The 24,844-nt window shown below is 42.7% G+C and overlaps 1 protein-coding gene and 1 long non-coding RNA gene across 3 annotated transcripts; one reads left to right on the top strand and one right to left on the bottom strand.

The window, feature by feature from the left end:
* Nucleotides 1-488: 488 nt before the first annotated feature.
* On the top strand, nucleotides 489-5,802 carry LOC118831106 (zinc finger protein 660-like). 2 transcript variants are annotated; one of them, XM_036738265.1, is made up of 2 exons: nucleotides 489-1,173; nucleotides 3,139-5,802. In XM_036738265.1, exons 1-2 carry the CDS (start codon nucleotides 1,089-1,091, stop codon nucleotides 4,365-4,367), a joined length of 1,314 nt encoding a protein of 437 aa, XP_036594160.1. In that variant the 5' UTR covers nucleotides 489-1,088; the 3' UTR covers nucleotides 4,368-5,802. The 2 variants fall into 2 exon arrangements, with proteins under 2 accessions (XP_036594160.1, XP_036594161.1); XM_036738266.1 differs by lacking the exon at nucleotides 489-1,173 and adding an exon at nucleotides 1,300-2,080 and having other exon boundaries at nucleotides 3,094-5,802.
* Nucleotides 2,688-20,178, bottom strand: LOC118831107. The gene is made up of 5 exons (XR_005009123.1): nucleotides 20,100-20,178; nucleotides 13,328-13,435; nucleotides 5,803-5,900; nucleotides 4,195-4,373; nucleotides 2,688-2,893 (listed from the first exon to the last, which is right to left on the bottom strand). It is a non-coding gene; the product is annotated as an uncharacterized LOC118831107 (long non-coding RNA).
* Between the last annotated feature and the right edge of the window lie 4,666 nt (nucleotides 20,179-24,844).

Below are 24,844 nucleotides of genomic sequence, written 5' to 3'. Positions count from 1 at the left end.
GAGAGGAAGGGGGGAAGGAAAGCGGGAAGGAAGGGGGGGGTTCAGGAAGGAAGAAGGAAGGAAGGAAGGTCACGGTGGTGCATGCCTGTATTCCGTATTACTAGTTAGGCTGAGGCTCTTGGATTGCTCGAGCCCGGGGGGTTCTGAGCGGAGGGTCGAAGAAGCCCAGGTGAGAAAGGGCCCACGAGTGGCCCCTGCGCTTCCAGCCTGGGTGACGTAGGTTGATACAATCTCTTTCCCCTCCAAAAAGAAATGTTAAGTGCCTTTATACGGATTCCTCTGCCTTCAACCATCTCCAGAATCTCCTCCCGTCCGGATCTTTCAGAAATAGCCCAGAACCATCCATTCCTGCAGCTTCACCTGTCACGGGAAAGACAGAACAAGGCAGGATACCATAGAGCGAAGGCAACCTCCCACACCCTAGAGTGGCAGGAAATGCTTCCACGTGGCGGAACGATCATGCAGGTGGCTTCCGGTTATTCGTTCTGACCATTGCAGGCAGCTCGCCCCGGCTTCGGTGCTGACACCTGCTGCCAGGGAAGAGGAAGGGAAATCTCCACGTCGCGGAGGCCGAAGCCGAGGCCAGGGGTTCTGCAGGGAACACGCTAACTGCAAGGCCTGGTTAGGAAAGGAGCGCTTAGAGTTCCGAGGGGGCTGGTTGCCCTACGGGATGTGTGTGTCGGTGCACTGCCTGGCCCCGGGCCTGCGCATGCGCAGCTGGGAAAAGGCGCGACGTTGTCTTTGTTCCTCTGCCCGTGAGTAATACTGAGCACGTCTGTAGCTGGGCATTAAAAGAGCACCTTTCAGACGATCGCTCCTATCCCAGAGATCAGTCTCCAGCCCCTTCTTCCTATTTAACTTTTGGGGAAACTGGGGCCCCGAGAGGTCACGTGGTGATTGGCTGGCCTCTGTGGGAGGCCATAGCCCCGGGCTTGGGATCTTGCCTTCCCGCTTACCTTCCCCACGCTTCCCCGCCCCCACCTCCCCGGCTTCCGGTGAGGATCAAATACCGCGTTTTCTGAGCCTCAGATCCCGACGTGAGTGGGCACTGCCCCCCTCCCAGGGTCGCGGAGGAAGGCGCCGTCTACATGTGCCCTCGCTGTTACGACAAGCGCTCCTTCCACCGCGGATGGAACGGGAAACCCGGAGCAGAATGGGGGCGGCTGCGGGGAGGTAAGTGTCACCCCGCACACTTTCCCCCCACCTGAAACAAAACCCACCCGTCCGACATCCGAAAATGGAAGAGTCACGATAAGGTGCGAGACCAGCGCACTCTTTGGTTAAGCGCCTCTAGGACCCGTGGGACCGAGACCTAGCTCGGATCAGTTTCTCCCCTTGTGCTAAAGACAGGGCGAGCCTGCGAGAAGCCTGGATCGTGTAAGAGGCAGGCTCTCCGCCAGTTCTGTGTTCCTCTGATGGACTGGAAGAAAAAGAGGGCTAGCTGTGGGCCCCGTCAAAGCAGTTCCAGGTCCTCCCTCCGGGCGCCCTCCAGTCCGTACAGGAGCAATGAAGAATACAAAGTACTCTGACACCCCCACTTTCTATTCTGCCTTCCCCTTCCCCAAGCTCATTTCTGCTTCCACTATGAACAGTAACTAGGAGAGAGGTCTCGAAATTCACATATGCGAATGGACAAAGAGCATAGGAGCAGCAGTCAGAGAAACAGAGAAAAGGGGTGGGGCAAGGAGACCCCCGCCCCCCCAAGAGATTTGGACTCCAGAAGTTACCTCTTTTCTTCCCACAGGTTTCCAAGGACCAGACTGGACCTGATTTTCTGACTAGAACAGGGAGCAAAACCATAGAATCCTGAAAAGAGGGATGGGGACAGGAGTTTGCCCTCGGGTGAGGCTCTGAGGGCCTGCATCATATTCCCCTTGGGTGCTCCTAACCCTCATCCTGTGCCACATACTCTGCCTCCTCAGAGATTCCTTAGCTCTGATGACCTTTAACTTCACATCTCACCTATAACCAGTCTTCATTTGCTTCAGCCAGATAATTGAAACTCAATATTCTGCCTTTTATTCCTTCAGCAAATAATTATTGAACAAATACTCTGTATGTAGACCTGTTAGACCCTGTGGTAAGCATATAATGAAATGTATATTAATGGGTTAATTAGACATATAATCTCATTTGAGCCTCACATAATCTGAGGTAGGTTTTATCATTCCCATTTTACATATGAGGTAACTGAGACTGAGAACACTTAAGTAATTTGCCCAGGGTCACACAGCTAAGTCAGAAATGGAACCTGAACCCTGGTCTTCCTAACTCCGAGTGCAACATTCTAGCAGCCGTGTCACCCATAATCACTGCCATTAAGGAGCTTAACAAAACAGTAAAATATTAAATCCTTAAAAAGAAATTTGGGCAGCAAGTACTGTGCTGCAGAGGAGTGAGAGTTCACTCTAGTCTCGAGTGGGAAGGCCTTTGTGGAAGAATTGAAACTTGATTCTCAATGTGCTACAATGGAAAGAACCCTTGATTAGGAGTCAGATAAACTCACTGTAAATCTGACCTCTCCTATTTACTACTAGTGCCATGTTGGTCAAATCAGTTAACCCTTCTTGGCCTCACATTCCTCACCTACAACATGAGGGAACTGGACTGGATGACCTCTGAAGTCTAGCTTTAAAGTCATGAGTTGGGTCGTGAAAGATGAATAGGGTGAAGAGAGGCAAGGATTCTGAACAGAAAGAACAACTAGCAAAGTGTATTGTGGAATGTTAGCACTTTAAAAAACCTTGGAGATCTAGTCCAAGTGTCTCATTTTACCGAGAAGGAAATGGAGGTCTGGATAAAGCACCAAGTCCAGCAAGTAGCAAAGCCAGAGCAGAATTCCACTTTCATGGCTTGAGCAGGGTGTATTCCACGCCAGTGCACAGACCACAGTCTGAAACAGAGGACTAATATTAGGGAATGGTGGAAGAAAGTTGACTAGCTTATGAATTGCTGGCTATTTTTCATATATGGGGGAGGGAGACGAGAAAAAGGATTTATTAACAAGGATTACTATGTGCCAGGTACCCTGCTAAGCACTTTACAAATATTATCTCATTTTATATAAATGTGGTTCTGTCTACTTCCCATTAGGTCCGAGGAGGGAATAGGCCCATATTGTTTCGTCTCTTTCTACAGGAGCTAAAGACAAGAAAGAAGAAGAAATTCCAATGGGAGAAGGACTTCCAGAAAAGGGAACAGATTGGATATTCTCTGGGGCCCATCCTGGGAATGAGGAATCTTACATGTTGCCTTCAACTGGGTTAGCCAAAGTCTGCTCCCAAAGTCCTGAGAATGAGGAACCTCAAGGGGTTCCCTTAGATCAGACTGGTGGAGTTATTTTAGAGAGGAGATGGCACCAAACCTCTCCTTGGGAAAAACAGTTGAAATCTTTCCCTCTGAGCCCCTTTCCACAAGCATCCATTCCCCAGGGGACTCCTTATCATTGTACTGACTGTGGGAAAAGTTTTTGTCTGAAGTCTAACCTTCTGACCCACCAACAAACCCACACTAGAAGGAGACTATATCAGTGTCCTCAGTGTGGGGACAGCTTTGGGGACTACACCAGCCTGTCCACCCATCAGAAGGATCACAGTGGGGAAAGGTCCCACACCTGTCTAGAGTGTGGGAAATACTTCAGCGATGCTACCAATCTCAACACTCACCTTAGGGTTCACACAGGGGAGAAGCCCTATCAGTGCCCTGCATGTGGGAAAAGCTTTAGTCAGAGCTCTGGACTTATCCGGCACCAGAGAACCCACACTGGTGAAAAACCTTATACATGTCCTGAGTGTGGCAAAGGGTTCCGGCAGAGCTCAGATCTTGTGGAACACCATCGTATTCACACTGGTGAGAAGCCTTACACCTGTGGGGACTGTGGCCAGAGCTTTGCCAGGCCCTCTAATCTGGTCCATCACCAGCACACCCATGCTTCTGAGCGGGTTTTCTCTTGTCTAGAATGTGGAAAGAGCTTCCAGCACAGCACCAGCCTGAGTCGCCACCAGAAAACTCATACCGGGGAAAAACCTTATAGATGTCCTGAATGTGGCGACAATTTCAGCCAGAGCTCTAACCTCCTGACTCATCAAAGGAGTCATACACTAGAGAAACCGTACAAATGCCCAGACTGTGGAAGGAGTTTCAACCGGGCTTCTAACCTCCTCCAGCACCAACAGACCCACAGTCCCTACAGACCTTATAAATGCCCATCCTGTGAGAAGGTCTTCAGCCGAAGCTCCAACCTCATCATCCACCAGGGTACCCACATAGAGGAAAAACCGTATAAATGCCTGCAGTGTGGGAAAGGCTTTCGGTCTGGTTCCAACTTGATTCAGCATCATGAAACCCACATGGGAGGAAAATCCTAAAAAGACCTAGAAAGAAATGGGCAAGGGGGAGGGGTGTTGAGTGAAATGTTTGTGCTGCCAAAGAAAAATCTATATTGTATTTAAATGAACCAGCAATGAAAGTGGGAGAACCATTAATGAAGGAAGGAAGATAGGCCTGAGAACTTGGGAGAACCTAAATCTTTAGCTTACAGGAACTTCCAGAAGTTTTGGGCAGAAGATATAAAATAATGCCCTGTTTCCACATTCTTTTCTCCCCTCTATTTTATTTCCATTCTCTTATCGAGAAGACCTTGGCAGTCTCCTTTGTGTGAAAATGAAATTAGAGGACAAAGAGCAGTGCTGCCACTTTGCTTGTATCAGCAGAAGGAGTACTGTAGGGAGCCATAGGGACTGGGTGGTAATGGAGCTGCTTCCTTGAGAACAAAAAGCCTCGCTCAAGGAGGCTGGATTATTGCCCAGTTAACCAACACATCACAGGCTTGAGATGAAAGGCGGCAACATAGACCTTTTAGCTTCCAGAAGAGGTAGTTATATGCACTGACCACATCTGACCTGGGGGAAGCTGCTTCTGAAAAGAGGCAGAAGGGCTCTTCTTAATCTTCCTACAGGAGAAGGCATCACCCAGGCCTTAGCAGCAAGCTGGAGTGTGAACTGAACCAAAGAACTTCCACTTGTTCTTAGGGCATTTACCCTTCATCTGAGACAATCAATCGTGACTCTTAACTCCTAGGCTCTAGTAGTCCCTACTTCTTATAGTAGGGTTTATTACCTCATCTCTAAAAAAAGCAGAATCTTTCCTGATGACTTAGCATTAAAACCCCAAGATGTCAGAGTACTATAATAGCAGTTTAGTGCTAAAAGATTAGAAAATGAAAGATTAGGAAATGAAAATAACAAATATCGGAACAAAGTATTAAATGTGGAGGCGTTAGATAGGGAGGGAAATCTGTGGGGCTTCAAAACAGCCAAGTTGGGCCATACCAGGCTGGCAAAGTGTAGTCAGGAAACAGCATCAGTGGTTATATATATTTTATCCATCCTGCTGCCACAGTTCCCATCTAGTGCTTTCTCTCCACTTTCCTTTGGGCCTTCCATTGTAGTCCCCTCCCACTCTTCACCTGTTCCCTCCTCCTCTTCCAAAATGATTACCAGAGATGAGGGGATAGTAGTTACCATTTCTGGGTGAATATTCAGGGAACTATTCAAGAGCAAATGGCTAGCATGCTTGAGGAGGAAGAGGCAGAGTCAGGGGATAGCATGGGAGACGGGGAGACAGGGAGACCAAACACCAACCCTTCAGATTAGGAAGCATGAAAGCTCTTTACAACGTGAAGACTGGAATTAAAGAGCCATGAAAAGTTGGCTTCAGCAACATAGAGGGGAGAACAGGGACTGTTGTTAAAGGCCTAAAATGGAGTGCCAGGTTTGGCAAGGAGAGGGCCAAAATACCTACCAGGAAAGGAAAGCTTGATCCTGTCTGTTTCCAGACTGTTCTGTCTTCCTGGATCAGACCAAATTCTAGGCTTGCCTAGTCCCAAAGGACAAGGAGCTCTGTTGGGGGAAAAAAATGGATTTAAAAAAAATGATTTATTGACCAAGATTGGATATCATAGTATGTTGTACTCAGGTGTGGAAGCAGAACCACACATAGGTACTCTAGCTTCTGACCCTGCCTAAAATGCCCCCTAAGGGTATTATATAATGGTGTAAAAAGTACCTTTTTCCTACCACCAAGTTGGAGGGGCCTTAATAAGTCTGGCCTCACTCATTTCTTTCAGGAAACCAGGCAGGTTCTAAGACCAACTCCCTACAAATACAACTCAATTCCAAAATAGGTTTTAGGATCTTGGTCTCCTTAAAATCATTGAGAACCCCTAAGTTGGGCCCAGAAGTGACCTGAAGATTCACTAAAGCATTATCTTTTCTGAATCAGCACAATTCCCTGTGAGGGAGATTGGATTATTGGTTCTAGTTAACAGGATAAGTAGTACAATTCCCCAAATACTTTATAGCCACTGAACAGGTAAAGAATGAGACTTAAATGAACAGGTCTATAAACTAGTACCTGGTGGATTCTAAGTGGGGACATTTTAAAACAGTGCTTTTCTCATGTTACTGGCCCTTGAAACCAAAACTACCTAGACTCCCATTAGAAAATGAACCTCGGGGGCAGCTAAGTGGCGCAGTGAGTAGAACACCAGCCCTAGAGTCAAGAGGACCTGAGTTCGCAGCGTCAGACACTTCATGCATTTACTAGCTGCCTTGGGCAAGTCACTTAACACCAATTGAACTGCCTTCCACCCTCCCCCCCCCCCAAAAAAAAGGACCTTGGGCACTTCAGGATATGAAATTGGAAGCTTTATTCAGTTTATCAAATGTTAAGTGCCTACTATGTGTATAGCACTAAGGAAAGGGGAGGGTATTATCCCTCACTTCTCAGGGAACTTACGGTTTTGAAGACCAGATTGTAGACCGTGCTTAGTGAGATAACCCTATGAACAGCTGCTCCTCAAATGCTATCCTGACCCCACTACAGAGCTGTCTCGCTGTCTCCTAGACAACTAAACTAATTGGGAGGTGGCCAGCAGGAAAGCAGACCAGAAACTTAAGGCTTTCGGTTTAATTCAGGACTTAAGCAGAGAGCACCTTGAATTTTATCTCAGTTCTTTTTCCAAGGCAGCTGGCCTTTTCATGGTCCTGTCTTCTAGAGATAAATTTTGTGGTTTTTTAGACACAAAAACATCATCTGGAGCTTGACAATTGGCCTCTTAGATTTTTGCATCACCTTTCCTCATACCTGTAGCATAACTTTAAATGTCAAAATGGATCCAAGGGGAAAAGCCCACTGTAGTCAAAAATCTATTAAGTGCTTAAAATGTGCAGTGTATTGGGGTATACGGGATTAAGTATCCCAAGTACTCTTTCCAACTATCTTCAAGTACTTTATAACATAGGAGAGTAGATTTGATACACACTCAGATATAGTAACAGTGCATTGAATGAAATCAGAGGAGAGAATAAATCACTTCTAGTGGGAGAGATCTGGTAAAGCTTTATGGAGGATCTGGGCCTTGAAGAATGGGTTAGAAGTCAACAGACGGATGGGAGAGAAGGGCATTCCAGGTATAGGGTACCATGTGAAGAAGGAAAAAGTGTTTCAAGAGAGGAAATCAAGGGAAAGTAGAGCATAAAATCTGTTAGGAGGAGTAATGAGAGATGACTGGAAAGTATGATCGAACGCCATGTTGGGTCTTTTTCATCAGGCACCGAGGGAGGCATTAGAGATTTTGAGCATGAGTGATATCACAGTAGTACAGCAGGAAAATCAGGCAGACAGTGGGAGAGGGAGGATACTACGTAGGAGGCGATTGCAATACTCCCAGTTGGTGGCAATGTTAATTAGGAGAGGGCAGATGTAAGGGACATCACAGTGGATAATGAGGACTGAGCTGGTAGTGACAGTGTCACCACAGTCAATTAGATGGGTCTTCCTGTGGATGTGCAGATGATATACTTATATGATGTGTATAGGTGACCACAAAATGTGTAGTAGCCTCCTGCAAAAGAGGCGACGGCTCTACCAACATTCAAGTGGTAATTACACTTATGTCTAGTCAAATAAGAACAATTTTCTAAAAAGGGTGGGCAGGAAAAAAAGAAAAGATGACCGTGAAATCAGAGAAAGAACCTTCCAAGATTTTCATCCACTCATACCCCCGCCCACACCACTCCTCAAACAAAAAGTGCCTGTATCAAGTATGTTTTTCAGGCACATAAAAAGTTAGATTTCTTCTTTAGGATTCTTGGAGGTGTGTTACCTCCTATTATTTAGATAACATGCAAATTAGATAATACTGAATTCAGTTCCTGTCCATCTTCCAGCAGGCACCACAGCTTCTCTTAAGCCCTTTAACACCCTGGTCCTAGGGCTCAATTCTCTTTTCCCATGAAAACACCCTCATGATCTAATCCAACACTACATTCTCCCCCCCACACACCAATTTATGACACAATGCCTAGGTCAAGTCTATTGTGCCTCTGGGGAGACACTGTCCCCAAGTCTTCCCAGGATTAATCTAGGTCCTTCTGTCACATTCTAGTATTCAGGATATTCAAATTTTTGAACAGAACACCTATACCTTGGCTTTGATATCATGGATTTAATGAGGGTGCTGATGGTGTACTCTTAAATACAACTGAAACAGGATCATAGAGTCCACAGAGCTGGAAGGAACCTTATTTATTAGTCTAGCCCTCTCATTTTACAGACAAGGAAACCGAGGGCCAGAGAAGATGTGGTTTACCCATTTTAATGACGCTCAGTGATAAAAAGGCTTTATTGGAAAGAGCCTATAATACTCTAATCAGCCAAATGTTGCCAAGTTTTTGAGGCAGACCCAAACCCCTATTTCACAAACACCCTAAATCTGTATCCCTACTATGATATGGATTCTTGAAGAGGAAAGGGAGGCAATGAGGTAGCACCTAGTACAGGGTAAGTGGTATACAAATATTAGAAGCAGGAAGAAAAGAAGAACTATGGCAAACAAACTATAAGACATATCTTATTCATGACACGAATTGATTATTATTCCATTTATCACTACTGAAAGGAGACAGCAAATCTCTGAAAATACAAACAAGAGAAGACTATGGAGAGAGTAAGCAGGATTGTACCTAGGTTGGTGACTGTAGGTGGGAAGGAAACCTAATTTGCTATCGTTTCCCCCAAACCTTTCACCTCTCCAAACTTTCTGATTACCTTTCATGGGCACCGTTGTCCTTTCAGCAACCCAGCATTGCGATCCCTTATTCCCTATAGCCAATTTGTCGTCAAGGTCAGTTGATTTTACTTTCATAATATCTCTCCCAAATGTTCCAACACCCTAGTTCAGTCCCTCATCATCTCATGCCTGGACAACTGCAATGGCCTGCTGATTGGTCTGCCTGCTACAAATGTCTCCACTCTCAGTTGTCAAAGCAATCTTCCAAAGCACATGTCTGACTATGGCACTACCATACTCAAATTCCAGCGGCTCCCTATCGCCACCAAGATCAAGTATAAAATCCTCTGCTTGGCGATCAAAACCCTTCCTAATTTGCTTCGTCTATCTTGCAAGGGTCTTACACTCACCACTCCATCTCTCAACTCTGGATGTTTTCACTCCTGTCTTACTTGAGTGGAATGTTCTTCCTCCTCATCTCTGCCCCCTAGCTTCCCTGCCTTCCTTCAAGTGCCAGTTAGCATCCCATATTCTACAGAAAACCTCTCCTAATACCTCTTAATTCTGGTGTTTCCCCTCTTCTTGTTGTTCAGTCTTCAGTCGCGAGACTTCATGACCTCATTTGGGGTTTTCTTGGCGAAGACACTGGTTTACTATTTCCTTCTATTATTTCCAATTTTACTTAGACATAGCCTGATCGTACCGTTATTTGCATGTCGTTTCCCTCGTTAGATTGTGAAGGGTAGGTCTGTCTTTTGCCTTGTGTCCCCAGCATTTAACACAGTGCTTGGCATGTAAGTGCTTAATGAATGTTTACTGACTGACTGGATCACAGAGTACACGGAGGTGAGCAAGGTGGAAGAAAACTGGAAGTGCAGGAAGGAGCTGGGTTATGAAGGGCTTTAAAAGCCAAACAGAGAATTTTATATTTGATCCAAGAGTTAATGGGTATATATCACTGGAGTATATTGAATAGTCACATAGTCAGACCTACACGTTAGGAAGATCAGGATGACAGCTGAATAGAGGACAGACTGGAGGGAGTACTAGAAGCAGGGAGACCAACTAGAAGGCTATAGTAGTAGTCTAGGTGGGAGGCAATGAAGGGGTGTAATAGGGTTGTGGCAGAGTCAGAGGAAAGCAAAGGGCATATGTGAGAGACGGAATGAAGGCAGAACTGACAGGATTTGGATTTGACAAAAGACTATATAGGGGTATTAAGAGGTACAGAGAAACCAAGGATGACACCTGGGCTAGGAGCCTGGGTGACTGGAAGGATGGTGTTACCCTTGACAATAAGAAGGAAGTTAGGAAGAGGGAAGTTGGGGAAAGATAATGACTTCAGCTTTGAACATTTGGCATTTTTGATGGCTACAGGATATCCAATCTAATCCAAATTTATTAAGTGCCTACAACCTGTCAGGCACTGTGCTAAATGCTGGGAATATAATAAAAAGAAAGACAGTCCCTGCCTTCAATGAGTTTATAGTTTAAAACGGGAGACAGCATACAAAAAAGGAGGGAGGGATAGGACATCAGGGGTACCCAGCACAGGGGCACCTTATTTGGTGGAGCCGAAAGGCAGGGCAGCAGAGGCAAGTTGGAGTGGACATTCAGTCCAGTGGACAATTAAGAGGTGTGAGAATGGAAGTTGGGAGAGAAGTTAAATCTGGATAAATACAGTTGAGATCATCTGCATTAAAAGTCTAATTGAGTCCAGATCACCAAGCAAAACAGCATGGCTGGAGAAGAGAAGAGGGAGCCAGGGTAGAGCCTTGGAGAACATCCAGAGTTAGCAGGCACAATCTGGATGTAGATACAGCAAAAGAAACTAAAGCAAGAGTGGTCAGACAAGAAGACAAGGAGTGAGCAGGGCCATAAAAGCCTAGAGAATACCAAGAAGTCAAGGTTTCTGACAGTGTCAAAGGCTGCAGAGCAGTCAAGAAGGCTGAGGATTGAGAAAAGGCCATGAGATTGGACAATTAAGAGATCACCAGTAACTGGTGAGAAGAGCTTCGGTTGAACAGTGAGGTTGGAAGCCAGACTGCAGAGTGTTAAGAAGATGGTGAGAGAAGCATCAAATTGTGGCCAGCCTTCTCGAGGAGTTTAGCCACGTTCCTCCTACATGTGGAATCTCTGTAAAGGAGGAACGCACTCCATCGATCCCAAGTTTCTCACTTGTGTAGATTCTCAAATGGTTATAAAAAAATGAACTCTTTTTAAAGCTTTTTGCACAATTACACAGTTCCATCTGGTATTTCCCCAAGCCTCCTTTTCTTTTGTGGAGAATTATTCCACCTTATCACTTGATTAACGTCTTCAGGAGCCCTGGTTGAGACTGTTTTTCCATAATATCTTCTAGACTCATCTCCACTGGCTTCACCTTGTTCAGAGGGAGCCTCTCCCTCGATTCAGAGAGAAAGAGCCTTTTGTGGTGTTTCATCTGCAAGCCACTCCCCATTATTCTCATCTTAAACTTGTGGAAAAAGAAGCACAAGAGGAAACAACCTCAAGGAGGAAGCAGAAACAAAAAGGTAGCCAGACTGAGGAACAGATGAACAAGAGACTGATTCTAAGCAAGCCCCGCCAAGATCAAATCAAGATCAATACCGGCCCATCCTGAGGGCCAATTCAACACTTCATATTCTTCTAGAAGGGATGTCTCAGGTGCTACACTGTTTAATCACTACAATATTTCACATCTTCTGGAAATGAAGGAAACAGCAGAAAATAGTCATTGTCTCATTAGAAGTTGGAGCTTGAGAAGTAGGATCTTCTTAGATCTTCCTCACTTTTGAGCTACCACCAAGGTACGCCAGATTCAAAGTCTGCCATGATTTGAGAAATCACAAGAGGGAACTGTATGTCTTGGATACTGTAAACTCACATGTCAAATAGGGACACTGATCTACACTTACTAAAACAAAAAAGATGCCTTCTATAATTTCTCTAAAATAAATTTTGTAGCTAAGTCATGGGGTGGAGAACTGGAAATAGAAAATGCCTTAAGTCCAAATGAGACCTACTGAGTCAAACCAGAAAATCAAGTCTTACCCTCCCTTTTAACTTCCGATAAGTGAGTTTTCATCTTATCTTGCCCAGCCTCTTCCTGGCTACCTCCAAACTATTCACACTGACTACCTCCATACCTATTCACACTGACTGTGCCTCCACACACATACCTTTCTAGCTCCCTTCCACGTGCTATCTTCCTCCATTAGAAATTAAACTCCTGGAGGAAAAGGACTGCTTTGCTTGCCTTCATGTGTAGTCCCAGCATTTAGCCTATGCCTAGTACACAGTAAGAGCTTGATAAATGCTTTATCTTCTCAATCCCCTCCACTTCTGCTTTTTTTTTAATTCCCCTTACAACTTTCTTATCTTTCACCTGGGATAGACACTTCTAGGGAGTCCACATCTATATATCCAACTCTGCTACCTTTGTAACTAGGTCCTGACAAATATTTGGCTAGTTAGTGAAGGACAAGGGACAAATGGAACCAAGAACTGGAGGCCTCACTTTGCATTTTCAGCATAAACTTTCACAACATAGGCCGAATCTAGCTGCTAGGTAGGGGACGCCACAGAGGAAGGCAGTGTATGTAGGAAGCCTTTCATTTCCAAACTGCCCACCAGCCACCTGGTCTCCAACTGATCTTTAATATTTTTTCCTGTCTGGAGGAAAACAGCCCTTTAGCCCCTGGGGCTCTTCTTACTCAATTTAGGGTATCAAGGTGGGGTTAGCCATGGGAGTTCCTTTACAGAGGAAGTCACAAAGGAGAAAATATATGTGGTTAAGCAAAACAAAATGCCATATCAAAAAATGTTTCAAATTACACAGCCATCACCTCCCTTTATAATTTGTTATAACTATTCAGTAAATTTCCTTTTGTAAAAGTTAATTGATATTAATTAAACTGAGAGTGGATACTAGTCAATGGTACTGATACCCCATTCGTGCCCCTCTCCATGTAGCAAGACTCTGGGAATCCTTACTCCCAACTTCCACTAGCACTAGCAGATCAGGTCTCCAAAAGGTATATCTCCCCCTCAGGGTTCCAGGGGTACCTCTGAGGGGCTGGGTGAGGGAAGTGTTTCTAATGTGGTCACTATCAAACATTCACCCCACCAAGTTCACGTCTGAATACAACATATAAATTGGGCAAGGTTGGACAAGCTTCTCTCTTGTTCCAGGACAAAGCATCCAAACTACTGTGTTCATCTATGGTTGTGAGTCCAAAAAAAAAACCTTACTCCTTAGAGTTTCACTGGTGTGCCAGGCTTGCTGTCAACAAACTTTGGGCTTGCTCTTCCAGGCTTTAAAAGCTCATAACGTCGCAGCTGTCTCCAGTACTTCTTCACCTAAGGATAGGAAAGAATAGATATGACAGAGACAGAAGACCAGCCTGCATCATGCTCAGGGCCATGTGTCTGCCTGGATAGGAGCAAGAGAGGAGTAGCTGGTTCACCTCTCACTCCTCACCCAGAGGGTTACAGTATTCCTAACTTTCAGTCACCACCAGGAAAGAGGCCACCTTGGCCAGATAATGTCTTTTTATTCATGTTCCATTCTGATTCAGCAGCCAGCCAAGAAGCCTTTTCTTCATCAGTGCAGCAAGCAGCCGGAGAACAGTTGCAGAGTATCTGCTACATGCTCTGAAATGTCATCTTGAACCTCCAGAAACAGACCCAGCAAACAGCTATAGAGGTTTCCTACTCATGCTTCTAGGACTGGGCCCTCACCACCACCAACCCTCCACATTTGGTAAACTTTATTAAATCTCACTGACTCTCTAATTTTATATTACACTGGCAATCAGCACTGGCCACATGATTTACCAAATCAGAGAAGAAAGACTGCCAATCAACTGTGCAGTCTTGTCCTCTTGTAGAATGTTTTACCTAATTTTTTCCTCCTCCAACCACCAAAATAGTGGGAAAAAACCGGGGGATGGAATTGGTCTCCCAACCCTATTTCACCAGCTGCTGAGGTTTCATGGCAGCTGCAAGTACAGGCTCCCTCTGTCTCTCTAGCTGATCACCTTTTACTACTGCTGCCACAATTCTCCAGCATCTGTCCTCACTCCATCTTTACTGCTCCCACCTAAGCTGGCAGGGGCTCACTGGTGGCAGCAGCAGCAGCCACCTACAATGGCCACCTTCCCTAGGCCCTCTTCTCCCACTCTGCTTCTTTGCCTCAGCAACGTGGGAAGTATGAAGAGCTGATGGAAAGTCTCTCCTAAGGGCAAAGGAAGAGAAAATAGGAACCCCTGTATGCAGTGCCTTTCATTTCTAACCTTGTTGGCCTTTTGGGAAGGGCTCATATAGCTCAGGCGCCGTGGGGAAAAACTGAATCCCTTTAATGTGACCAGTCACTGTGCTGGAGGGAAATAATATTAGGTGATCCAATCCTACTATTCCAAATGTAAAACCCCAGGTGGTCACTGGGGAAGATAGGAGGGAAGTTTACACGTCTTTTTCTGCCTAGTCCTATCTCCACCCTTCCACCATCATTTTCAATTTTAACTTTCCAAAGATCTTTCTAAGCAATTGAATAGTACAAAGGGGAACTTCTTGTTCTAGTTCTTATGTGTTTTCTTCTCGGAGAACTCCCTGAGGAAGAGCAAAGGTTGGAAGGATTCAGATCCCTAGGCTCCCAAGAAAAGTTCAAAAGAAACAGTTCCATTGAAAACTGAAAATAAATAAATTTATATTAAAAAAAAAAAGAAAAAACAGTCCTACCAAGACCTTCCTACCTCCAAGTACTGCTCATAAAGGAGTCAATCTGAGGATGTAGGTTGTAGGCCAGTAGGAGATGCATCCAAGTGGTTACAGAGGAGGGAGCAGAGGAGCCCCAGCAGTTAGGCTGGATGCAAATAGCTCTAAAAGGGGCCTGGGCAATGTCCAACACCTCAACACCGTAAAAAGGTAGATGATTTTCCTGAGTTGTTATGACCAAAAAACAAAACAAAAAAAAAAACCACTACCTGATACACAACCTTCTGATAATTCAACTCAACTAAACAAATATTTATCAAACATCTACTCTGTGCTTGGCACCTGTACCCAGATGATCAATACTCTTGGGCCAAAATAAAATCTTTAGAACTTGGTAGGGCCTACTACAACTTGTACTTGTCCACTGACACAACTTTCCAGAACCCAGATTCATCTCCTTACTATGAGTCATTGGATTCATAAGACCATAGTGAAAGATGGTACCATAATTTTTTTTTCATTTTTGAAAAGTCGGCTAGTGTAGAAATCTACTAAAAATTCTAGCTGGAAGTGACAGGCAAAGACCTAGGTACACAGAGATAAATAGACAGTTTCCAGCTTTGGAAGTCCAATAGCCATAATAATAATTTTGAAATGTAAGATACATGAAAACAAAATAAGGCACAAAAAGGAGTATTTTTTTAATGTAACAAATGCTTTTCTAGTCTTTTTTTTGTGAAAATGTACACAACGGAGGTTAAACTCTAGCTTTGCAGTATTACATTTAATCACCAAATGGTGATAATTATTTGCCTCATGAATTTGAGGCCCATATTCTTAGGAAGTAAGATTTACTACCCTGAAAACCTTGGGTGTCCAGGCACCTTCCAGCAGCTTTCTCTTGAGAAGGCACCACTTCTTGGGACGATGCTTTACTATGGGAGCCTGCCCTACATTTTTTTTTTGTTACAAGATTTGCATTCTGTCTTGGCTTCTTAATCCATAGGTAGAGGGACCCCTTTAAAACAGCCTCAAATAGAGTCTCTTATAACCATGGTAGTTTTCTCTTCCATTACATCATTCCTTCGCTAGATCAATCTCAAATAAATGGAAGCTATACCAACCATCTTATGGAACCCAGTCCAAATGTCACCAGCTCCAAAAAGTCTTCCCTCATCTTCATCTTCCTCCAGTCACAAATGATCTCTCTTTCCCTAGACTTCCCTTAGCCCTCTAACCACGGGTGTCCCTGAGGGTTCTGTCCTAGACCCTCTTCTATTCTCCCTCTTCACTTGGTGATCTCGTTGGCTCCCACGGATTTAATTACCATCTCTATACTGATGATTCTCAAATCTACCTACCCTGTCCCAGTCTCTCTGATCTCCAACTGCCTTTCAGACATCTCAAAATGCATGTCCAGAAGACATCTTAAGCTCAACATATCTAAAATAGAACTCATTATCTTTCCCCCTACACCTTCCCTATTACTGTAGAGGGCAATACAATCCCCCCAGTCCCTCAGGCTCACAACCTAGAGGTCATCTTAGATTCTTCACTATACTCACCACCCCATATCCAAGGGGTCCCAAGGCCCATCTATATCACCTCTGCAACATGTCTCAAATTCGTCCCCCTCTCTCCTCTGACACCAGCACCACTCTAGCACAGGCCTGAATTACTGCAATAGCCTGATGGTGGGTCTGCCTGCCTCAAGTCTCTTCCCATTCCAATCCATTCATCCACTAAAGTGATCTTTCTAAACCTCAGGTCCAACCATGTCAAGCCCCTCCTCGGTAAACTTCAGGGGCTTCCTATTGCCTCTAGAAGCAAATACAAAACACTGTTTGGCATTCAAAGCCCTTCTTCACGCTCTAGTCCCTTCCTGTCTTTCCAGTCTTCTCACACCTTACTCCCTGACACATATTCTCCTATCCACGGACACCCCATCTCTCATCTCCAGGTAGTCTATCTGTCCCCCATGCCTGGAACACTCTTCCCTCCTTCACTCAGACAACTGACCTCCTGGCTTCCTTTAAGTTCCAACTAAAATCCCACCTTCCACAGGAAGCCCTCAATTCCAGTGCCTTCCCTCTGTTAATTATTTCCTATTTATCTCGTATATAGCTTACTTTTTATTTGTTTGCATGTTGTCTCCTCCATTAGATTGTAAGCTCTTTGAGGGCAGGGACTGTCTTTTGCCTCCTTCTGTACTGCCACTGCTTACTTAGCACAGTATTTAGCACACAGTAGGAGCTTAATAAATGTTTAATGATTGAGTGATCGACATATGCTATTCTGCATTACGGTTTTTATGTACATTTCTTATTTCTTCTGTCCTACTAGACCCTTTGAGGAAAGGATGGGCTTTACTCTCTACCTAACACTCATAGTGCCAAAGAGGAACTTTGGATCATAAATGCTTAATAAATGCTTGTTAAATTCAAAGCTTGTGCTCAGAAATATATTTCTGAGAACATTCAGCTCCAATGATTTGTTTTGTTTCTCCTGTCTTTATCTCCTTAAATTTCTCTCGTGATTATTTACACCACAACCTTCTAACTGAAGAATTTTTCACATTCTCTTTTTTGTAAAACAGGTATATGAAGATTCACGCTCTTCTTTATGTACGTTTCTGGTTTGTAACACTACCCACACCACGCTTTAGGACTGGAGCCATACTACTTAAAAGATCACACTAAAATTCTTTGTTCTAGTAAATACATTTCCAAATGTGCGTTATAGTTTTGCCACAACAATCCTGGCCTGTTACAATCAGAAATAACACCCTAACTTTTCTTCTGCAAGACCCTCCCCTCTATATAACAGTTATTCTAATTGTCATTAAATGCCACCTGATAAATTAAAATTTTAAAATATAAACTCAAATGATGCTACTCTTGGTGGTCCATGTTGCTTTTGGTTTTAGTGGCAGCCAATGCAAAGTATCGAATTGAAAACAACACCAAGTCTTCCCACTGCTCTGGTATCCACGTCCATAAAACTGAATTCCAAATGCTTACTCTTGTACTCACAAACATTATTCCTTTGCATTTTCTGCAATACGACTTTTTAATTCCTGCTGTCTTTCTTCTGAGCAATCTGGGAAACAATCTACCACCACACTGCAGGATTCAGTATGATCCTGAAGCACACCTTCTAGCTTTCTGCTGTAGTTACTTATCAGTCTTTTTTTCTCAGGACTTTTGCAAATGCTTACAGTAATTTAAAGTAACTTTTTGGGTACCTCATATACCACCACCCCATGCTGATAGCCGTTGCTCTGTTGACTTAGCCTTTGTAAAGCTTATTTTAGAGAGAAGTAAAGAGCTTGACACTTTATATAGATCTGCAAAGACCATTAAGACCATTCTATCTCCTTTCAACACACTTATTGCTACTGACAAGCATGTCTATCTGGAAGATACAAACAACATGTACATGTTTCCTCACTTTAAACTATCCCTGCCATCATGCGGTGTCTCCCCTCCCTTCCACGGCTAAAGTCTTTGGGAAAGCTATCTACAATTGGTGCCTCCACTCATTTTGTGGTTGTTCAATCATGTCTGACTCTTCGTGACTCATCTGGGGTTTTCTTGGCAGAGATACTGGAGGCGTTTGCCCTTTCCTTCTCCAGGTCATTTTACAGATGAGGAAACTGAGGCAAACAGGGTTGGGTGACTTGCCCAGGGTCACACAGCTAGTAAGTGTCTGAGGCTGGATTTGAACTCAGGAAGATGAGTCTTCCAGACTCCAGGCCCAGCGCTCTGTGCACTATGGCACCCCCTAGCTGTCCCCTTTTACTCTCTTCTAAATGCTTTGCAGTCTGGCTCCCAATCTCATGACTCAACTGAAATGCCTCCTTTCCAAGTTACCAATGATTTCTTAACTACCAGACCTGATGATGGCCTTTTAAGAATTCTCATCTTCCGTGAACTCCGTAATCACCCTTTCCACCTCTCCGGCTTTTTGTGACACCGCTGTCTGCTGGTTCTTCTCCTACCTCCCTGACCACTCCTCTTCATCCAAGTCATGACCACTAACTGCAGATGTCCTCAAAGGCTTGTTTGTTCTGCACTCTTTTCTCTTCCCCTTCTACGCTCTCTTAATTAGTGATCTCATAAATTGTCATGGGTTTAATTAATACTTCTATGTAGATGATTTTTAGATCTATTTATCGGCTGTACCTTCTCTCCAGACCTTCCGTTTTCTATCTCTGACTACTTGCTAGAAACTTTAAACTGGATGTTCTATAAACACCTCCAATTCAACATACCTGAAACAGAATTTGTCATCTTTACCCCCAAACTTTCCCTTCTTCCCAACTTCCCGCTTACTCTCCTATGCACCGCCATCCTCCCAGTCACTCATACTCCCAACCTAGGTGTTATCTTTGACGCCTCACTTATACCCACTCCAAATATCCCAGTCTGTTGCCAATTCCTGTGATTTCTACCTTCACAAAAGCTCTCATTCACATCCTCTTCTCTGCACTGCCACAGCAGGTCCTCGGCACCTACGCTGGGACTATTTCAGTAGCCTCCCAGTTGGCCTCCGTACCTCAAGTCTTCCCCACTGCAGTCCATTGTCCATTTAGTTGCCAAAGTGATTCTCCTAAAACACAGGTCTGACCATGTCACCCCTCACTCAATAAACTCCAGTGTCTCCCTATTACCTCCAAAATCAAATATAAATTCCTGTTTTGATTTTGAAGCCTTTCACAATCTGACCTCCTTCCTATCTTTCAGTCTCCTCATATCTTACACCCCTCCACATACTCTCTGAACCAGTGACACTGGCCTTTTTGTTGTTCAACTGTGACTCTCGATCTCCCTACCCCATAGGTATTTACTGACTGTGCCTCCCGCTGGGAATGCTCTCCTTCCTCATGGTGGGAGGAGGACTCAGCTCAGACCTCCTCTTCTAGAAGAGGCCTTTCTGAGTCTTCCTCCCCACTTGCTCCTTTGCTGGGAGGTTGCCTTTCATCTATTCATTTGCATCTCCATAGAAGGGGAGCTTTCTGAGAGTTACTGTGTTTCTGTCTTCCTTTGTATCCCCAGTGCCTGGCATATGACCATCACTTAGTAAATGCTTGTGGACTAATTCTGTATCATGATCCTTCAGCTGTTATTAGTACTATCACAGTTTGTGAGATGAGAATACTACATTCTCTCATTGGATTATTGTGAGAAAAGTGCTTTATAAACAATTAAAGTGCCACATACATGCACATCCTACATTGGAATAATACTATGCCATAGCGCATGGTGTGTTGGACCTGGAGTCAGAAAGACTTGGATTCAAATCTTACCTCTGATTACTACTAAGTAGTAATTGTTTGGCCGTAGGCAAGACACAGCTTCTCTGTGCCTCAGGTGCCTCATCTGTAAAGTAGGGATATTAACACCTGTTAATACCTGTTGGGAGACTCAGACAAGTTCAAAAAAGTAATTTTCAAGCTTTAAAGCATTATATGAATATAACCTATTGTAACATTGTCATACCCCACTTCCAGATGTTTATCTTCCCTTACAGACTAAAAGGAGTAGCCCCAAACTCGAGCCTTTTAAATACTGTTAAACCTGAAAATTTGGTTGAAGGAAACAACAGAGCTAGGTGATAGAAAAATCCATGTTGTTTATTATTTTCCCTTAAAGCATAGCGGAGCTAGCTTACTTGTACGTACAAGGAGTCAGAGTATAACTCTGGCTGCCTGAACAAAGCAATGAGAAAACTTATATACGTTATTTTAGCAGAGCTAGCAAGCCTGTATGACCTCATTTTTATGACCCCCATGTATGTTTAACCATGATACAAGAAGAGGATTTTCCTTAATGAAATAGATTGTAAATACAACAAATTAGATAGTTGTCAAAGTGTCAGTTGGATTTGTAGCCCCAGGATCTCTGTGTTTAATTGGCCATTAACATTCCACAACATAGTATATGCCCATAAAATATTAAGATAAGGAAAAGTCACATAATTCAAGATAGTGTCTGGGCTCAAGGTTTTCACCCTTAATGGCCATGGACAGAGCAAGAAATGCTCCATCTGGATTTGTTGATACAAGAGAACAAAGAGACTGTTAGGATCAGGCTTTTCTTCTGGTTAAGTAGTTCAGGCCCTGAGTCTTATTGAAATTACAAAAATGATATAAAATAGTATAATATTTTCCACATTTCCTCCTTTTGGTCAAAGGTAAGCTGAAAGCTTCACCTGAAGACCAATTAAGTTATGGAAAAACCTCTATCTTCCTCAGGGGTAAAGTTGTAAAAAAAAAAAAAAAAAAAATCCTTATCTAGGTGGATTCAGGTTTTTTTTTTCTCTTTCTGTGTTTGGACTTCCCCAGAGATGCACAGTAATTATAAACTACTTGTAAACAAGCAGGGGGAGCAAGTTGCAAAGGGTATCAGTAGGGAGCATAATGGGGAAACTGGAACACCTAAGTAAAATAAGCTAAAGATACCAAAGGTACAAGTAAACAGTCTTGGGAACGTAACGGACTCAGGAAGAGAGTTGTCCTTCGTACAGGTTCTGGTCCAGAGTCTCTTGGGAAGGTTGCCTGCGTCTGATGCTGTCCCCTTCAGGCTCTTTGAAACCGGAGGGCAAGGTGTCCTATGGGCTCAGATGTCCACTCAGGAGCACGGGCAATCATCAGATATGATAGAAGGATCAAGGAGTCCATATCCACAAGTTGGCAGCTATAGAAGTAGTCAGATCTGACAGGAGCTCTCAGAACACAAGTAATTTGATAATTGAGAGAAAAACAGCACACCATAGGTCCCAGCCACTCAGGGCTAAGTTCAAACAGTACAAATACAAAGTAGCTTTAAATCCCAGTTACATATTTCCAATGTCCATTTAAAGCAAAAAAAAATTTTTTTTTTCAGATGCTTGATTGTGGTTATCTGGTTCCTAGATAGTAAAAGAGAGTTCTGCTTCTCTGGTTCAGATCTAGAAATCCTCAGACAATTCTAACTTAATATAACTTAATCACTTAAATTTGGCTCTCCTTCTTTTAACTTCAGAGTATTGCAGTTCATATATCATCTACTGTTTCTAACCTTACCTAAATTTTGTACCTGGTATAAGAGTCCTTTAAAATATAAAGGTCCAACCATAAATTGAACTCATCTTCCTTTTAAAATCATCAGACAGAGACCTTAATAAAGGAGATATAATTTCACTTGTACTATCTCATACAATTTTCTTGTACAAAAATCCACATTTAAGATCTTACTACTTAAACACACTTACTAGCTTGAATTTCCATGACTGATGAATTTTGGAGCCAATCATACACATCTGTATATAATTCTTAGAGGAATCAATTTGGTCCTATTGCCTTTTCCTCTCAAAATTTGCTATCCTATTTAATTAGACATTTATCACATTACATCTTTGTCTTATTACTGTGTCTAATCATTTCCTCCTTTTGGAGGATGTTATCTCTATATCCTTCTGATCTTTATTTGGTCATGAACATAGGTTAAAATTGTAAGCTATTCATTCCTGTATCCTATTATAATAACTCAGAGATATTTCAATATCCATCTATTGCCTAATAGATTTAGCATTGTGCTTACAAAACTTCCTGATAATATAAATTTGCTATGAAAGAAACGGGAGACTATGTCATATATCTTAACAGAAGGAAAGAACTTCCTTAGCTCCGTTTGATTCCAGGCATGAGTCATATCTGTTAGCCAATCATATAGCCATTAGATGCTGAAAGCAGGGCTTAGGAGTAATCAGGTGGGGATTTTCCTTTTCAGAAAGGAAATAGCAGAATTGGGAAATAGAGTCAGGAAGATCCTACCTAGGTTGTGTCCAAGGTCGTCTTCAAGACTTTTTCCCAGGCATAGACATCCACCTTTAAGAATTCTCAGTCTGTAATGCCTGCCATTCCACTACTGGCTTCACGTGACCTATACCTGTAATCAGAGCTTAAAACAATATTAAATTGTAGTCCCATAAAATCTTAAATAGCAAATAAATATCCTTCAGATAGGACTGTCTCAAATTTCATTGAGCTAGTAATTAACAAATCAAGCTACATAACATTTCCAGCTTCTAAATACTTCCTCACACTCTTTCCCAACTTGCTAAAACCATCTGAAACTATCATTCTCAGGACAGGGGAGGCTTAGCTAACTCCCATTTGTCCCCTAACTTTCTCATCTGCCTTTCGTATCCCCTCAAGTTTTTATTTACCTTTCCAACCTATTACTCAGTGTCCCTTTACGTTTCAACCATAACACAAAACAACTCATAAGTTAGTACCTTTTACTGACATAACTGTGTATACTGGAATCCCATTCCAGTTTGCTTAAACAAACAAAAGAGGTTAATGACTGACCTCACAAGTCAATGGATACTGTCCCTGTTAATTCCTTCTGGAGGGAAAAAAAAAGAACACTTCAGGAATTGAGTCTTATACACATTGTTAAGCTCTAACTCTCGCTTAAAATCACAAAAACATTTTCCAAAATACTTCTAGAATTGTTTACCTAAACTGAAGATGTCTCTGATTTAGTCGCAGTAATTAATTACACTATTTGTGTCAATACCTAATTGCTCTTATATCACTTCACAACACCTAAGAACTCTATTTCACATAAATACAAAACAACTTTAAAATCCCAGTCTTAGTCCACGGGATAATGATTCAACCCTACATCATAAAACTTCTCTTCCCTTTCTAATTATTCTCATTAACACTTTAGAAACCATATTATCTTTCATTTGACTATACAAGAGTACCAATATAACCAGTCATTTGATTAAAACAACAAGATTTTACATATTTGCATTTATCCAATTTCCCATTTTTTCAAAAAAAACAACTTCTTTCACAATGGTAACAGATTCTGGCAGATAACTTCCCTTTTGTCACTACCTGCTTATTTCTGATTAAAGAGATCTGCCACATCATCTCCCCCTGAGGGTGGGTTCTTTCCCATCCGATGGCAAGCTTCACTAATAAGAACTGTATCCTTAAGACCCACATCCTCCTCGAAACCTAATCTTATCCTGAAAACATCACCTTTGCTGACTTTAAAAAGCCAGGTTTGAGACCCCTACTGTTCTTTCTTTCAGTAAAAACTCAAATCCCAGTAATTGTTGCCCCTCCCCTTTCCTTCCCTTCTGACAGGCGGGCTAAGGTGAATCTTCTTATCTAAACTAAGGGCGGGGAGGAGTAAGGAATTCAGACTGTCTTTTCCAACCTCCTTACTCAAAAAAGAACCTTGAATAAGACATTGAATGGGCGCTTCTATAGATAAGCATTAATTCTAATAATTCTAATTAGGTTCTCACCCAGAAACTCCGAGAACTCACAATAGGTTTGAACTGCAACCAATTGGCTTACAGGTGGAAATTCAGCAGGCCTTCTAAAATTATACAAAAAGATTTTACAGAACATTTTCCAAAAGTACTTTCCTTAAAGCAAATTAATCCTTAAATGCTGGAATTCATTAACTAAGTTGGTACCAAATGTCCTCATTCTCAAATATTGCCCAGAATTCCTAGATATTACAAATTCCTTAGTCAAAAAGTGTTATAATGTGAGGACACTTAGTTTCTATAAATTACATACCCAATTAAATTTACCTTTTATTACAATTCCAAAGTTTACCAGGACCTTTAAAAACTTTGTCCATAGGAATTCCTCTACACAGAAAACCACACAAGGTTGATAAGAATTCATGACTAGATGGTTTCAAAAGTTCTTGTTTCAGTTAAAAACCTCAATTTCTTAATTAATTACGATTCTTAATCTAACAACATCCAGATTATAAGAGAAATTATTCTCTAACAGCACAGGTAATGCGATGTTAACCAATTTGTATATAATAACTAACTTAGAGATAAGTATACCACAAGCAATTATCATGTATCTAAGACTTGAAACAGATTCCAATTAATTACCAATCTAGTGATCATAACTGAGTTGGATAAGCAAATCAAATCTGATTCCTAACCACTGGTGGTAACATTTTAATTTCTAAGGCCCAATACTCTTAGCATTGTAAAAGATTACCACATTTTCAATAT

Source organism: Trichosurus vulpecula, chromosome 9 (assembly GCF_011100635.1).
Source record: "Trichosurus vulpecula isolate mTriVul1 chromosome 9, mTriVul1.pri, whole genome shotgun sequence".
Classification (NCBI taxonomy): Eukaryota; Metazoa; Chordata; class Mammalia; order Diprotodontia; family Phalangeridae; genus Trichosurus; species Trichosurus vulpecula.
This window is presented reverse-complemented; position numbering and strand designations above follow the sequence as displayed.

Coding starts and splice junctions, on each gene's coding strand:
- LOC118831106 (XM_036738265.1), top strand. CDS start 1,089: ATGTGCCCTCGCTGTTACGACAAGCGCTCCTTCCACCGCGGATGGAAC. Junction 1,174..3,138: donor ATGGGGGCGGCTGCGGGGAG/GTAAGTGTCACC, acceptor CTCTTTCTACAG/GAGCTAAAGACAAGAAAGAA.